The 17,557-nt window shown below is 40.8% G+C and overlaps 1 protein-coding gene across 1 annotated transcript in view; it reads left to right on the top strand.

Annotated features, from left to right (window-relative positions):
- Nucleotides 1-4,201, top strand: part of il16 (interleukin 16) — a 32,671-nt gene extending 28,470 nt beyond the window's left edge. The window contains exon 15 of the mRNA XM_028586257.1: nucleotides 1,045-4,201. Coding sequence (XP_028442058.1) covers nucleotides 1,045-1,211 — 167 coding nt within the window. The 3' untranslated portion in view covers nucleotides 1,212-4,201. The remainder of the gene's footprint in view (nucleotides 1-1,044) is intronic.
- Nucleotides 4,202-17,557: the final 13,356 nt, after the last annotated feature.

Raw genomic sequence — 17,557 nt, 5'->3', positions numbered from 1 at the left:
ATTTATGAGGTACTGAAATCCACGTTGCTATTCGGTTCGGTAGATACCGGTTCCATATTAGCACCGGGTTTCGCTACCCAACTCTAGGCATTACCAGTCGGGCCCACGCCTACACTACGTGATCGCAGGGGATTTTTTTCCAGCCTGGGCCAGGCCAGGGACCCGTCACGTACCTCATGATGCTGACATTATAGCATTTGATTTACAGTTACAATGAAACAGTTTCCAATAATTTAAAAGTAACCAGCACTAATGAACCATCAGGGAGAGTTAATTTCTCAGAGTACTGTGAATGAATCAATGGCATAAAAAGGAGAGACAATTCAGATATCTCGGTTTTCAAAAAGCAGGAGAGGATGGGATTCATTCCTGTGGTGTAATCATTTTCAAACCTGGGGAATGGAAGCTGTAACTACTGAAATAAATGCTTGGTCGCAGTCTTCTCTCTGGTTTATTTGGCTCTTTGTGTAAGTAGTGCAGGGCCCGCTCATCCAAACAGCTTTCACACTCGACACTGCGCTTCCTTTGGTCCTGAGCAACACACCTGCCATCACTTAGTGACGTAGGGTTGCGTCACACACCCAAGTCGCGGCTACTCACGGTCAGAAACACCGGTGAAATACACAAACATTTGCAATTTATACAACAGTTTGGATCTGAAATGGTGTAGAATGAGAATTACTCATTAAAACATTTATTTTAATTATTGAATATATTGTATCGGTGAAAGGTAGGGTAGCAAATATTAAATATTTTACTATTCAAACTCTTTGTAACCCGAAATAACTTACATAAGGCCCACAAAGCACTTAAAAAATCTTCACTTGGTCATTGTCGGCCACAAACCTTGCATCTCCATATTTCATTGACTTTGTTTCCAAAATAAATGCTATTGGTCACCCTTTATGTCAAATACTTTAACAGTGACAAAGTGATTTCGTCTGAAATTTCTTTTGCTCAGTAAAATGTTTTAAAATGAGTCTTTGTCATTTCCCGTGTGTGTGTGTGTGTGTGTGTGTGTGTGTGTGTGTGTGTGTGTTTCAGGCGGAGCAGCAGAGCAGATTGGTCTGCAGCGTGGAGACGAGCTGCTGCAGGTCCAGGGAGTCAGCCTGCAGGAAATGACTCGCTTCGAGGCCTGGAACATGATCAAGGCTTTACCTGAAGGAGCCATCACCGCGGTGATCCGGAGGAGGCAGGGGGGGGCCGAATGACACACACACACACACACAGCTGTTTGGAGCCTCTTACGGATGAATGAATGAAGAGGCCAAAGAAAAAGAGAAAAAAAAAGAGAAAAAACAACAGCACACAGATGTTGGCCTTTTATTACCAGTCTCATAAACATGGAAACAAATCCTGCACTCAATTTAAAAAAAAATGCGTTTCAGTCCCACGGCTCCTTTACATAAAATAGTCCAGAGGGACTATTTTATTAGTATTTTCTAAATAAACTGTGATGCTAAACCACGAGCAGAGTGCGGGATTTGTTCCTTTATTTCCAAGTTGATGTTATTTTCCAACGCACCTGCACAGAAGAATTTTTGGATGTGCGAGTTGTTTCTTCAAAAAAAGATGACCAGTCTCATAGAAATCAGGTAACAGCCAGCCATGGTGGTCTTGAATACATTTCTAGTATTTTTATATCACATTTCTGATTAGATATTGAAGTTTATTAAATGGTCAGTTCACCTATAACCCACTTATACCGGTAACTCGCCATGTGTCCCAATTCCTGTGAATAAGTCTCAGGTCTATGGGTTATCCTGCGTGCTGCTGTTTTGTTTACATTGAAATTAGATTTCTAGAGTTGTTGAATACAGAGCCCGGCCACTGTCATGGGGGAAAATTAAAACGAATGTATGCACACAAATAAATGAGTCATGCTCTCAAATTAATAAATTGCGCGTCGAAATGACTAAATGTTGTCCTCAAATTACTGAATTTGTACTCTCGTATTAAGGGATATCAAAGATAACACAATGGTGTTCAACAGGCAAACTAGTCTCCACAGCGTTGTGGAGTAAGCAGAGACGGTTGCTCTGCAAAATAGTCTTGTAAAGGAAGTTTTTTTGGTGGAACATTTGCAACGTGAGCTATTTAAATTAGCTGGATATATGTCGGAATAGCGGCATGTCTGAATAGAAGCATGTCGGAGTGGCGGCATGTCGGACTGGCAGCATGGAACCGCCCCTGTTAATTCTGCCAGCATTAGGCTACACAGTGGTGTATGTGACCAATATTACTGAAACAACATCCAATGTACTAGCATCACAACAGTACAAAAAGTGTTGAGGGGACAGGGAATGTAACGAATGTGGTGACCAAAAAGACATTAATGTAAAGTAATATATTCACAGCTGCTAGCCAGGCTGTTAGCACTCTGGATGCTCGTCAGTAACTGATTGGAGTACACACAACACACTGTAACTTCACTTCCCACTGCTACATGTCTTATTATTGGCAGATTAGATTGTCAGGTCATGGGAAATTTATCTGCTTAGATTTAATGCAGTTTTGTTAAAGGCTATGTAATCTCTGACCTCCCCTGCTAATATGTTTAATGCTATGTTCTGTTAAAGCTGTAGTGCGTAGTTTCTGTCGTCCCCATGAGTAATGACAACAAAACTGTCTGTGCGTCCACATGATGCTTCAGAGTAGCATTAATCCCGTCAAATCAAGGAGAACACGGAGGATTAAAAAAACCTGATGGACTCTTCAGAAGAGGTAATTGTAGTTTTTATGTCATCTTAGTCTCCAACGCTGAACGGTCTTTCTTAGCGGTGACGTCAAATGCATCACTCGAGCTTCTGCGCGCAAAATTTGCCAGATGACACTATCTTCTGAACATAGCCATACTGAGAAATACAAAGAGAGCTGTGTGGAGCTGATAGTCTTAATTAGCCAATGGCTTGAATATAACGGATGCTCATCAATATAAAATAATCACGCACTATCTAATTTGTGCACATGAATTAACTAATTTGAGAGCATGAAATATTAATTTGTGTGTTGTGTATTTGTAATTTAAATAGCCTAATTGGGCAAACTATTAAGTTTTCTTTTTCTGCATGACAACCGCCACCTCTTTTGGCCTCACTGGAAAGCTGTTCTTTGTTCACTATGTCTAGAATGAGGTGGTGAATACATTTCAATCAGGAGAGACTCCGTTGCAGATATGCAAACGTTTAATAGAAGAAACCAGGTACATAGACATAGTATATGGAACATAGTAGTTTTGGAGATTAGTCTCCATTGGAAGGGTATCTCTCCAATTCTTTGGTTTAGGAAAACCAAACACATCCCCCAATGGAAACCAGACACTGGTGGCGGCAAGGGAAGCCGGAGACGAACTAGAGCCGACAGCCAGGAGAAGACCGAGAACGCCGTCCAAAGGCCGGGAGGAGAAAGGGGAGGAGGCGGGACGCACTGAGTCTGAAAACAACTGACAGAAGCAGGAGAGAAGACAGCTTTAAAACACGGTAGTCAGCTGTGATTGGTTGGAACATAAGTGCCAGACTCTAAGTGGTTTACACCGTAACACCCACCGCCCGCTGACAGTAAAAGGGGGTGAGACCACAAATAGAAGTCTCCCTGACTAAATTTACGCTGAGCTCCATAAGTTTCCTAAAATATTTCCTTAAAAGTTTATATTTGCCAACACTTTGGCTAAATAAGAGGCTTTTCATTTAAAAGGCCAGAAAAATGTGTACCAAGCAGTTTTATCCGCTCTATCCGTCACAGTATGAAAATAGCAAGCAACAAATCAGGCCACGTGAGTCCCATGACATATCATGAAAATCTGATTTTAGCTAATGTGAGTCAGGTGGTCAGTTTTCTCTCCCCTCGCTACAACGGCTGCCTTACTAATCAGTCTCCAAGTCTGTAAAATGGCTCAGTCTGACTAGGGCTGGGTACTGAATTCAATACTTTTTTAGGCACAAACCGAATTGCCTCCTTAGTGTCGAGTATTGATAAAAATGCCTCGTCATTCGATACCCAATTTCAAAATCTAAGGAGTAAGTCTTATCAGTGAGAGTGAGCCAATAAGCATGCAGCATGCATCTACCAGGATCTACTAATGCTGCTGATTGGCTGTCTAACGTTACAAAACTCTACTTTACGCAAAGAGACTGGGCTCACGTAGTAGGAGTTGAAAAAAATGAAAAAAGATTTGGGACCTAATGTTGTAATTTGTTTTTGTTAAAATAGATTTTATAATGTTGGTATTGAAAAAAGTATTGTTTAGGAACCGGTATCGAAGTCACGGAATTGGTATCGGTATTGAAAATATTTTTTAACGATACCCAGCCCTAAGTCTGACTCGGTTCAGACATTTGCACAAAGGGGCGCCAGGGGTAGCTCACCTGGTAGAGCGCGTGCCCATATATAGAGGCCCATTCCTCAAAGCAGTGGTCCGGGGTTTGACTTTGACCCTTTGCTGCATGTCAACTCCCCTCTCTCTCCCCTTTCATGTCTTCAGCTGTCCTATACAAATAAAGGCCTCAAAAATAAAAATAAAAATTAAACAAATCTGAAGGAGAAGGGAAGGCCTAAAGGAGCTTAGTCACAATAATGCAACATCTGTACAGAACAATGCAACCCAATAAAACAGCCCAGTAATACATCTGTGCTGCCGTTGTACTGGATTGAGCCACATTGTGAAACGTTTGAGGTACAGGTGTTCAATAGGTGTCGGTTTGTAATGCTCCTGTGTGTTTAGTCTGTATGGTATGAAAAACTAAATATGCAGTCACGTGTCCAAGAACAGAAGTATATATATAAGAGTAAACATCTATTTTTTTCTCAGCAGTGGTACTGTATGTAGAGGAATCAAAAGATCAAACAGTGTTAAGCACTTTTGTTGACTTGCTAGCTTTGAGTTTGACCCTCCTGCAACCTCAGTCTGTATTTTAACTGGAATGTTATGGAGTTGTGTTGTGTTTCAATTCTGAGCCTGCAATGGGACATCTTGAGCATAGAAAAAAAGTACAAGTACATTCAGTTTTGTAATAAATGTCCGTCCTAATAAATGTCATATTTATATTATCCACAAACATGCACCACCATAACTGTTAGCAAGGACTTTGATGCAGGGAAAATGTGCATTTTGTTCACTTACATTTTTAAACAAGCACAGAACAGATATAATAGTTTGTGTGGTAATACATTCTCTACAAAATCTTTTTGTGCTCAAAGTCCCATTGTGCACTCAGGATTAAGACCCAAATATAATACCATAGAATGTCTTTGTATGCAACCACAAAAAAAAAAGTTTTCTATTACGGTAGCCTAAAATATATGAATTTACAAAACAGATAGTAACTTACATCTGGTGTAAGAATAAAAAAAAAAATACTTGTATAAAAACTGAGCCAGTCTGTGTGATGTTTCTTTCAAGTTTGCAGGTGGCTTGAAAATAGTTATGAGAAATGTTTCTGTTACAGTACAGGCCTGGGGTCAAATTTATAAAACTGTGTGTAGATGTAGATGTGCGTACGCACACCTGTAAGCAATGTTCCCTTTATAAATCACAGATTACCCACAAGTGTGCGTACGTGAATCTGCCTCTTATCCCTGCCCATTTTTAACCATAAATAGTCAATGCAAAGCAACTCATGAATGCTGATCAGTATGTTGATGACCCTGGCAGTTGTTCTTTCGTTACACTGAATCATGACATCTGGCGGGCGGGGAAAAAACAAAAAAATTCTCAGACGCTCGGAATTGCTGCAAATTGAATTATAACTTCGGCCTGTTCTTGCAGTGTAGGGAAACCTGATCTATAGACTACCTACCGGTATAGTAATAATACTGTCCAAAACGGCAGGAATTTTGGCACTCTGGGACAGCTTCGATATACCAGACCTATATGATAAGATTTAACAGAACTATATATTATATCCAAACAAGCCTGAGCAATAAAGTTGAAGATTAGAGATAATATTTATATAAAAAACACTTAGCTGTCTGCCATTTCCCTCTGGAAACAGCTGGTTGCCCCCTGAGTGGCGAGGACCTGTATTTGGACCGGGATGGCATGGTTCCGGCGTGTTGCCCTCTCTACTGGACCCAATTCAGGACATCAGTCCATGAGCACAGCTTTAGGGAATTTAAATCGGCATATTAGCCAGTCATCGTCATGGCCCAGTTTTTTTTTTGCTGAGTATATATAAAACATTACCTTGCTTAATGCTCGGTTTCCTCGCTAGCTAGCTTAGCTATGTTCCACAATACATGTAACATTATCTTACGTGTTTTATCCAGCAATGTTTTATCGGCCAAGAAGTGAAAGAACGAGCAAGATGTCTGCTGCCCGTGTGAGTTACGTTAACGTTACATGATCCTAGTAAGAAACTCCCAGACATCGTAGCTTCAGCTAGACGTCACTTATGCGATTTTGGGGTGAGTGAGTAGTCTTTTTAATTATGAATTTCGACAGTCTCGTACTTCAACAGTTTTAGGAAATAACTGAGATTTTATTCACTTTTAAAATTATCTTTTAAATTGACGAATATTTGAGTGTAATTCATTCGAACAGGATCAAGAACTGCGCCTCGCCTGTTAAAGCGTAACTCTCACCAAAATGAAACCTAGGGTCTTTTTGTGAATGTACCTGAGTCAAACTTTCGTTTAAAAGCATAATTAGGATGCAAACGCCACTTTTAAGATTCACCGTATTTTTGTTTTTCGGTCAAATGGCCTTTTGAATGGGAGTGCTATAGAAGTGCTTTCATGCTACTTCTATGATAGCATGAAAATCGCTATTTTTACAACACTAAGAAAGCTCGGCACAACATGAAACTTTGCTCAAAGTATCACCAGGGGCTCTACACATGAACTCGAGCATTGACAACATGTGTACACAGAGTTTACTAAAAAAAAAAAGGTTTTGAACAACTCACTGTAGCTGTTGTTTTTCCGGTCGCTGTCCATCTCGCAAGTCAAAAATAGTCGAGGGGGCAGAGCAAAGATGGAAAGCTCCTAAAGCTTAGTTCCATATAAATGCACGGATAATTTATTGTTTTATTGTTAGTAAAAAACAATATTGACCTTGTAGTTGAAAAAGGAGCCTCATATAAGAATGACATTTCCTGCTATGGAGTCCGTTCATTTGCATTGGGAGATCGACTCTTTTTGACTGAGAAAATGGTGGATAGCGTAAACAACAACTGCTAACGTGAGTTGCTCAAAACCTTTCTTTTTAGTAAACTCTGTGTACACAAACAATGTTCTCAATGCTTGAGTTCATGTGTAGAGACCCTGGTGATACTTTGAGCAAAGTTTCATGTTGTGTCGAGCCTTCTTAGTGTTTTAAAAATAGCGATTTTGATGAGATCATAGAAGTGCCCCTAGCTCTCCCATTCAAAAGGCCATTTGACTGAAAAACGAAAATACGGTGAATCTTAAGTCTCTCTCACTAGGGGAGCGCGGGGCACAAATTAACGCGGGGTTGAATGTAACACAGGTTTTTTAGATGGTTGCACAGGGTAGAACCGAATGTGCTTCAGGGCATGTAAGGACATTGCCATTAGACGTGTTCCCGCCAACTTGGAATACTGTTGACTTCCGCTGTCTCAGAGAGAGAGAAGAAATTGTGTTTTGGCATCATGTAAGTATTTTTTTTTTGGTCAGAAGTATTTTTTCGATTTCTAAAGAGTGTGTGAAAGTCAGTGTATCTAATCTTATATTGCCTTGATCACCGTCCTCTTGGCTAAAACATCTTACCATTTTAAAAGATGTGACCATCGCTTAGCAAATGCTAGCCAGTCCTGAGGTAAACGCAACACAGCGGGGCTAGTTGTGACGTGGTGTTAGAACTAAGCCGCACCAATAATTAGACTAACTTAACTTTAACTCAGAGTCTTTTATTTGCATTAATGTTTCAAAACCAATATTTTGAAAGTATTGAAGTACAGCGTGAACAACTATGTATTGCATTTCTTTTGTCCACAGAATGAGAAATCGCAGGACAAGCACAGCTAGGGGGATTTTTAGGGAGGTGCTCTGTCTGGCAGCCAGTGAGGTGGAAAGAGAGGAAATTCAGTTAGGGGTGCAGCGGGTTTCTATGGCATCTGCCATGTCACCCTACAACGATTTGTTAGCAAAAAATAAATAAAAAGATGCAGGAGCTGCATGGTGGCAACCCACCATTGCCAACCATGGGTTATTCAAGCCACAGGACGTTTTTTTTCAACAGAGGATGAGGAGAAGTTGAGAGACTACTTAATTAAATTAAAGCGTCAGGAATGTGCTACGGGCTGAGCCCAAGAGAGGTAGGCCTTAAATTCAGGTTCATATTATTTCCCAGTTATAAAAAGTTAGTTTGAATGATTTAAAGGTACAATATGTAACATTTCTGCTTTAAAATGTCTAAAAACAACCATACCTATGTTATATATTTTTATGAGTTGTGTTCTTACACTATCCCAAATGTTTCCTCCAAATGTCAAACCCAGAGAAATCTGTTATTTTATTTTCAGACACGGCATGTTTCCTTTAGTCGCCCGTCAGTGGCGTCATATAACCTTTCACTGTGTAGTTACTCTAACTTCCGTCAGAACAGTGGCACCAAGATGATACGTTCAGGAGTAATTGTAAATCCTACAATGTCACAGAAAAAAAATACTTGTAACCGTAATACTGCTTTTTTTTGCCATACAGTGATTAATTACATCCCACTTTTTATCACAGTAATACAACAGAGACCTTATCTATTTTGAAAGTTCAATATCAATACCAGCTAAACGTTACTACAATGTGCTAATGTTGATGCTAATTCTTTGTGGGTAACATTATGAGGTTACAACATCGTTCAACACGCTAATACAGTTATTGTTAGTATGACTGTTTCGACCACAGCTAACAGGACTGAGCTAAGCCACAAATAACTTCCTCACTCCCCCGGCGCAGAGAGACTCAGTCGGGATGACAGCTGACAACAGCCCCAGGACATATAGCTAGCAAGTTACCGTTTGCCCCCAGTCAGCTATCAGCCAGCCACTTTCATTACAGCAACCCCCGGCCAGAACTTATCTCCAGTGCCTAGTGCTTACAACGCTAACGGCAGTTTAATTAAACGTCGGGAAACAGACTATATCAGACTCAGCACCGAGTCACAACAGCGGCCATCCATAGCAGTTGCTACATCTCCGTAGCGCTACCGGTGTATGTGCCAAAAATCTCCTCCCTGCCAAATATTTCCCCCCTTCGCGTTTAGCTGTCTTTACGGTTAGTTAGCTAAATATGGTTAGCTAAATTAACCCGACAAAAGGTGGGTTAAACACCAAAACGAAAAGTTAAGATTACGGAAAAGTGAAGGGGAGATAATTCCGGGCAGCTGGGAGATGTTCTGCTGCTGCACAACAGGCATCGAACGTCCTGGCTCGCTGTCACAGAGATTCGAGAAATGCAAAAGCAATTAATCTATTTACTGTTTTTTTATGTTTTTTTCTCAGGTCAGGAAACTTGCATTCCAATGTGCAGTTCACTTCAATTGCAAGTTCCCAGAGTCGTGGCAAAAGTCCCAAATGGCAGGCAGGTACTGGTTTACCAGTTTCCTAAAAAGGAATAGGTCTCTTTCAAACCGGAAACCCCAGTCCACCAGTGTAGCAAGGGCCACCAGTTTTAACATTCACACAGTGGGGCATTTCTTTCAGAACTTACAGCCTGTATATGAGCGCCATTCTTTCTCAGGAAGAGAGGTTTGGAATATGGATGAAACAGGCGTAACTACAGTCCAAGCACAGGAGGTGATCATCGGCCCCAAAGGACAGCGGCAGATAGGGGCATTGACATCAGGGGAGCGGGGTAAGCTGGTGACTGTTGCTGTAGCCATTAAGGCCTTGGGAAATTCAATTCCACCCTTTTTTGTTTAAGTGTTCATGCACACTTCATCCACGGGGGACCACCTGCTTCACTTGGCGTGGCAAACGGCTCAGGGTTGATGCAGACGGAGGAGTTTGTGGAGTACCTTCGTCACTTCGCGAACCATGCAAAACCATCCCTTAAGTCCAAAGTGCTACTGTTATTGGACAATCACGCCTCACATATATCCGTATTGCAAAGAACAGGGCATAGTCCTGCTTACCTTTCCTCCGCACTGCACACACAAACTGTGTCCCCTTTTCAGTCTTTCAAAACCCACTTGGATCAATGGATGAAGGCCAACCCAGGCAGGGAGAAACGCCAACATCTATGATCTTCCTGGCATCGTTGCTAAAGCGTTGCCGCAGGCGGTAACACCGGAGAACATCACATCAGGGTTCAGATGCACTGGCATCTGGCCCTACAGACCTGAAGTTTTTTGTGAAGAGGACTTTTCTGCGGCATATGTCACTGACAGGCCAAATCCAACCTCTACTTCACTCACTCATGGCCCCTCTGCCACAATGCCAGGTCCCTCTGCACTCACTCATGGCTTCTTTGCACTCACTTATGGCCCCTCTGCCACAATGCCAGGCCCCTATGCACTCACTCATGGCTTCTCTCTACTCACTCATGGCCCCTCTGCCACAATGCCAGGCCCCTATGCACTCACTCATGGCTTCTCTCTACTCACTTATGGCCCCTCTGCCACAATGGACAGGCCTTTCCCAAAGGCCTGTCCAAGAAAGCCTGTGGCCAAGCCCAGAAAGCGGGTAGTAAGTACCATCCTCACTGACTCGCCCAGGAAATGAAAGAATGAATACGTTTTTAAATGTTTTAAAGAAATTGGTACATATTGGCCTACCAGAAACCTTATTAATGAAAGAATGAGTTTAATATTATAAAGAAAAATCTTTAACTTTTTTTATCTTCAAAATGAGTGTATGCACACCGGTAACCATTTTAATTAAAAGTTTACACATGGAGCCTATAGGCTACATAAAGGTTTAAATGTCTTGAATTAAAAAATGAAGAAAAATATAGTGTTACTTTGTGCCCCACTCTCCCCTACTAAACGTCACCATCACACATTGTGTTCTGTACAGAATAAGCCTTTAAATCAGACAAATAGCAATTAGAATCCATCCGATTCACAAACAATAAGAAGTTTATATAAAACGTCATCATGATGAGTCAATGTTGAACCAATCAGCTGTTAGATCAGCTGAGAGCCAGGCATTTCCCAGCATGCCCTGGGTCCGCCTGGATCTTGCAGTCAGTGGAGAGCGTAGACAGTATATAATGACCAATAGACCCCGTTGCTCTGGACGGAGACCAGTGAAGGTTATTAGAAGCACTTTTCCGGTGATCTCTTGCTTTACTGCGCAGCCTCCAACTGAGAGAGACAACGTAAACGTGACGTGAGCAACATGTCTGAAAGTTGTAAGTCTTCTTGTAGCTGTGCCAAGAGAAATCTCAATCATTCCCAATCTTGCAGAGACAGAGAGCGTAGGTATATGTAAGGAGATAACATGGGCACAGGCTAATTATTGCTAACTAAAATGCTAGTTAACATTAGTAATTAAACCTAAACCGCTCATGTAAGTCGAAACTGCCAGCGAGCTTCTCCTGTACTATACGGTAATTCCTCTACTATGTGACACAATCGTTAGCCTATTTTTTACAAAAACGTCTGCTACGGAGCCATAACGTGAGGTACAAGGTAATGGAGCCTTTTATACATTGTCGTGTTTCTTTAGAAATAAACAATGGACAAATAGAGTCTTTAAACGCTTCAGATGTAAAGTTATCGCCGGTGAGCAATTCTGCGCAGGCCTGGCTCATCTCAAACAGGCCTATTTTTTTTTCAAAATAAGATGCCATGGTGGATCACCGGCAGGGGAAGGGCTTCACCTCTCTATGACATGAACGACGTGTTTCCTCGGAACGGTGTGAATCGGTGTGCAAGGGCTTTGAGTTATGTTTTCTCTCGTTTGGTGGCTGTGTCACAGGTGATACCCAATCAGCAGAGACGTGTTTGTAAACTCGTAGCAATAAAAAGGCAGAGCGCTTGCGCACACAACAGGGTGTTGAATGCATCCCCAATTCAGTTTAAAAAAAAATTTGTTGCTACGTTTTTTCGGGGCTGAACATGACCCTGGACCAAATTACCGTCCGTGACATCGCGCAAACAAAATCTTTTTCAGGTAGACAACTGCCCGTTGATCTGAATTGCAGAGACATGTAAACTTGGAAAAGCTTTCCATTTCTCGAGGCTTCATTTGCTCACCTGTTGGTCAAAGGGTGTTAAACAGGCAGATATATTACAGATAACCTATGTAATGTGATACACTGTATTTTGCATCATAAAGAAATTACAGTGAAGAAAAAAATACATTTCCACGTAATCCATTTATATGCACGGTGTATATTTTATGATGGTATAATAATTTAATAACATAAATGTATAATAAAACAGATTGCCTTCAGAGGAATGTGGCTATCAAACATGTGTAAATCAATCCTTTTGATATATTAATGGCAGGAGGGGCAATATTAGCATTTTAAAATTGGAAAGTGGCGGTGGTTTAACTTGGCAGAGGGCAGTGAATATGCTTGTGTAGATCACGTATGTGTAATAAAACCGGTGTAGATTCGAACCACTTCCTAAACCGGTCACGTGAGGCTTCGGATGTCATTTGTCTAAATACGATACAAGCCTCGATACGCGCTTTACGGAAATCTTTCAGGATTCCTCGACACGCGCTCCGAAGCCTCGGCACAGAACGTAACATCACCAATATCTAGTTAAACACAGGGGTCCGACCTATGTGTGGTCTCGGCTGTGTTTATTTTCTGTCCTGTGTTGCTTTGCCAGCGTCTACCGTCTAGCGTCTACTTTGATAAACCAAATCTAGCGTTACAAACAGCAACATCTCACCGCCTGTCGGACTGACGGTCATTTTCTTCAGTCTGTGGCCCAACAGGTGAATTAGCTCTCCAAGCTAACGTTAGTCAAAGTGTTGACATGTGAAAGCATCAAACACCCATTTTAGATGGAGATGAGATTATCCCCAGTTGTTCCTCATCCCCGTTTGCTCAGTGCCGTTAAATTATATGTACAGGAAACAGGAGGTTTCTACCTGGAAGTTATTGTGAATAAATAACGTGATTGGGTCTATATACTGCTAAAGAAAAATAGCATTGGTGGACAAGATGTTCTTATTAATCATTTTAATGCTGGTGAAATAGAAAACTAACTGGGTGCAAAACAGTACAAGATAAACAGTTTCATGTGTTCTGACTGGACATTTAAAACTCATGGAAATAATGTAAACAGAGGAATAAATAAACATCAACGACATTTATCATTTTACATATATTCTGCCAGTCATTAAATTACCCAAGACAGTGTGTACTCAGGACAACCTGCAACTACTGGACCACAGGAGACACGAAATGTCTGAACTGATTGTTGGTGCTCAAGAGTCGGAACAATACACAGAAAGAAACTTTGGATTAGTATGTGAACCTCAGTCACAGAACACAGATTTAACTCTTCGTATTTGGTCTCATTTAGTGGTCCAAAAGTCCATCACAGTCACAATCTAATACTTAAAGGGTTTAAGAGAGACTGGTTCTGACATAGTTTGCATGCTCTTTGACCCCCTTGTCATTCTGGATACAGCCAGATGCTTGTTGGTCAAAGTTCACTGAGGTCAGATAAATCAATGCTGAACAACATGTTGCTGCATGAGTGAGGATGGATCAAAACAGGTTTAGAAACGAGTAGACGTTTGATTGGAAAAGCTGCTGGTGATTCGCCAGATAACGTCACAACTTTTTGGTGGCAGTCCAAACAGGGACGTCCCAGCAGTCGTTCCCAAAGAACCCATTTCCATCTAGCATTAACATGTTATCTGTATCTGGATAAGAGGGGTGGTGGTGGAGGGGGGGTTTATTGCATGTGTAAATGCACGCAGAGTGCAATGCAAGCAGAAAGCAGTCAGATCACCCAGACCACATCTTGAGTTGTTTCAGGAGGTCTAAATGACTGATTTGTACATTTGGCCAAATTCTTAAGAATATCAAGATTCTTAAGAAGCTTTCTCTAGATGCCTGTGCAAAAGGTACAGACGAGCCCTCCCCCATAACAATGTTTGCCTCAATAGCTAGGTGACTGAAAAGTAGCCTGAAGATGCCTTCAGCTGTCTCAAGTTTGTCACGTGACCCTCACCTTGCACCTTGGAGCCAGGACCCGTTGCGTTGCATTGGGCTTTTGAAGCCAATTTATGTAAAATGTATACATTGTCGGCTACAGGGCTTTAATCACAAAAATAGGGGTGAGAATATTTTTTTTCTCAACATTTTGTGAGATTAATGTTTGTTTATTTACTAAAGAAGCTAAGAGAGCTTGTGGAACGTCGCAAAAAACTCGCCGCACACACCTGTGCGATTGTCGGTTGTTGGGTCGGTCGTCTCACATTGCAAGACCTCTCTCTACAGCGCTGTAGTTATGGTCTGGCTACTCTCCACCTATCTATTCTGGGATAGTGGGAAAAAAAAAAATATTTCTTTAAACCAATCACAACCATCCTGGGCGCCGCAAAGCCCCGATAGCGGAAATAGCGAGAGGGGGAGAAAGCCTGACTTCTGGGGCATTTCCCACGGATGTCGGGCTTTATAACAGCAATGTCCATCTGTTAAGCCAGACTAGGCTGACTGTGGCCAGTTTGAGTATTTTCAAAATATTGCTTAAAAGGTAACTACTGTTTTTTTTCAACCTGGACCCTATTTTCCTATATTTTTGTGTCCAAGAAACTGATGGGAACAACAATCTTTGATATTGGTCTAGTATTAAGCGAGATCGCCGCAGTCAGCAACAAGGTACAATGTTAAGTTAATGGGTCAATTGTCCGGTTTGTATTTACCTTCACAAAAGTGCTTGTTTTGCCACTGACAGGCTCAGATTAATATTCTAAGTGTCTGACACCATTATGGAAAGGATTTCTGAGGTCGTCGAGCTTTAAAACCTCTTTGAGACCTTTCTGTTTAAACCAGAAACAGCTCTGAAGTCGCTAGCGCTAAACCAACCAGACTCCATATAAAAAAAATAAAAAATACTTTTAGTGTGTATAGTGCCAACATATTTTCACATGTAAATTGGTAAACTGTGTTTATTTCAACCAGTTGTGATGGGTGATAAAGTGGAAAGATGATCAAAAAACGCTATTCATAGTTTTATTGTTTCTGTCGACTTTTAATGAAGTGTATTTTACGATGCAAAAATTACTGTTGATTTACATGGAGCCTGGTGTTTAGCGAACGCCATTTCGCTGATGTTTTTATGTTTAAAAAAAAGGATCTTACTCTTTAACAGAAAGGTCGACCTCCTTAGAAATCCTTTCCATAATGTTGTCAGATACTTAGAATATTAATCTGAGCCTGTCAGCGGCAAAACAAGCACTTTTGTGAAGGTAAAGCTACTCCACATAGCATTCGGGGATGGGAGGAAAACGTGTTTCAGTTTAGTGGCATTTCTTTAAAGCAGTCACAATCGTCTTGGGCGGTGCTAAGCACCGGAGAAAACCTGCAGTGCAGCTGCAAAATAGGCTCGGAAGGAAGTGGTTAAGGTGGAACGTGTATGTTTAAAAGTTGTTTTAGTCATGCAACAGAAAACTCAGATTGGACAGGTAGTCTAGCTAGCTGTCTGGATTTACCCTGCAGAGATCTGAGAAAAGGTTAACCATAGTTTCTTAAATCGACCGGAGTTTAATGCCAACATAAAACGGATATCCGGCCGAAATGAGTGAAATTTGGCGGATTTGCCAGCGGCAATAGAGCAATCCCGGAAGTGGAACGTCAAGGATATGGACTACTTAAACATAAAAACATAGGAAAATAGGGTCCAGGTTGAAAAAAAACGGTAGTTACCCTTTAACCCTACTGGCAAATTTAGGTCCAGTATTTACTTTAACCAACTCCTGGGAGAAATATCTGGCTCTTAAAATGCTGAATGCTTCACTTTGATCACCAGGTAGTAACTGTGTCCGTCTGCCATACAGGGCTGAGCAAGTAGCTTAAGTGCTCCATAAAGCCGAACAGACCTGCAGATTTGATTATAATTCTCAGTAGTTTTATCACAACGAGCAAACCCCTTTCACATTGTCATTTGATGCATTGTTATTGTAGACATTATTGATTATAGCAGCTTTAAATCTGAGACATATTGTACCGTGTTTTTTATTAAATCCGCCAATTCCACCTTTTGGAATAATGAGATCCGATCATGATGCTGGAAGAACAGATATTGAGAACACTTATTAATAAGTGTAAATGCAGAGGCCTGTAATCAGATACAGATCACATGGTAACACCTGATAGAGATTGATGGTTTGGTTTCCATTCATTTTGTATTCAACTACGTAATCGTGTTTTCTTCTATTTTAGCAGCTACCTGTATGTACATTGAGATCATTTCACAAAAAAAATAAAACACGGCTGGCTCCATTTAAACACACACATTAAAATGCTTTTAGATCCACATGCAAACAATAACATCTCAAGCATACATGACATGAAAATGGTGGAATGCAATTAAGATCACTTACTACACCGAGGTAAAAACATGTTGCAGGTCAAGAGATAAACTTTAAAAAAAAAAAGGAATCTTGATACTCCTAAACAAAGACTAGTTAAAACATGTCACCCTATTCAGTATAGCATATTATACAAATGAAGGCTCTGGAGAAAGGGGGTTCACAAACAGTTCGCTACTATTCAGTTCATACTGAGGGATCCATAACTTATCATTAGGGAACTGTCCACGCCAACCTTAACACAGAGAGAATCAAGGGAAGGGTTAACCCTGAACTGTGGTGTCTTTTCAAACCACCCAGATGTAGCATTTTCTTATTTCTCCAACCAAAGTGAGTCTCAGCCTATGAGGAATAAAATGAGTACAGTACATTTGTAGTAATGTCTATTTTCTTTCTGAATACCTAAAAGAAGATTCTGGCAGTTGTAGAATAACTTACATTTGTACTTTTGTATATATTATCTACGTAAATATAATGCAGTAGCAACTTTTATATTGTTATGTTATTAAATACAGTACCACAGAAATTAGAGTCTATTTGTGGTGGTTGGCTGCCACTGAACAAAGTCATTTTTTTTTTTACACGTTAAATAACAAGACAATATGATATACTGTAAATAAAGCCGTTGGTCAGTGCGTCCAGGTATTACATAAGAAATTAAAAAGTGGAAATAGTGTAATTTAGTTCCACGAATACATTTTCCTATTCATTTCTCGCCTGTAGAGAACCATCATTGACTACAATGTGTAGACAGTGAGGTGGCCTTCTGAGAAACTGGACTTGTGTATATATATTGGGACTGGCCTTTGCCCTTTCTACCATGAACTATTGCCAATACAAAAGGCTTCTAAACCAAAAACTTCACAATCGACAATGTTACAGCAATAATGTGATCTGAAATTGGGGAGCCTTTTTTTTTTTTTTTTAAACAATTTAAATAAGCAATCTGGGACAAATTCACAAAAGGATTGGGCAAAAAAAACACCACGTAATTCTGAAAAAGCACCCACAAAGGGTGAAACCTGCTAGGGACTGCAGATGAAAATTAGCCTGTATGGCTAAATCTGGCACATTTACATGTTGGACATTGTACT

The sequence above is a fragment of the Perca flavescens genome, chromosome 1 (genome assembly GCF_004354835.1).
Source record: "Perca flavescens isolate YP-PL-M2 chromosome 1, PFLA_1.0, whole genome shotgun sequence".
In the NCBI taxonomy this organism is placed as follows: domain Eukaryota; kingdom Metazoa; phylum Chordata; class Actinopteri; order Perciformes; family Percidae; genus Perca; species Perca flavescens.
Note: the sequence above shows the minus strand (reverse complement) of the source record. Positions and strands in the feature narration are given on the sequence as shown.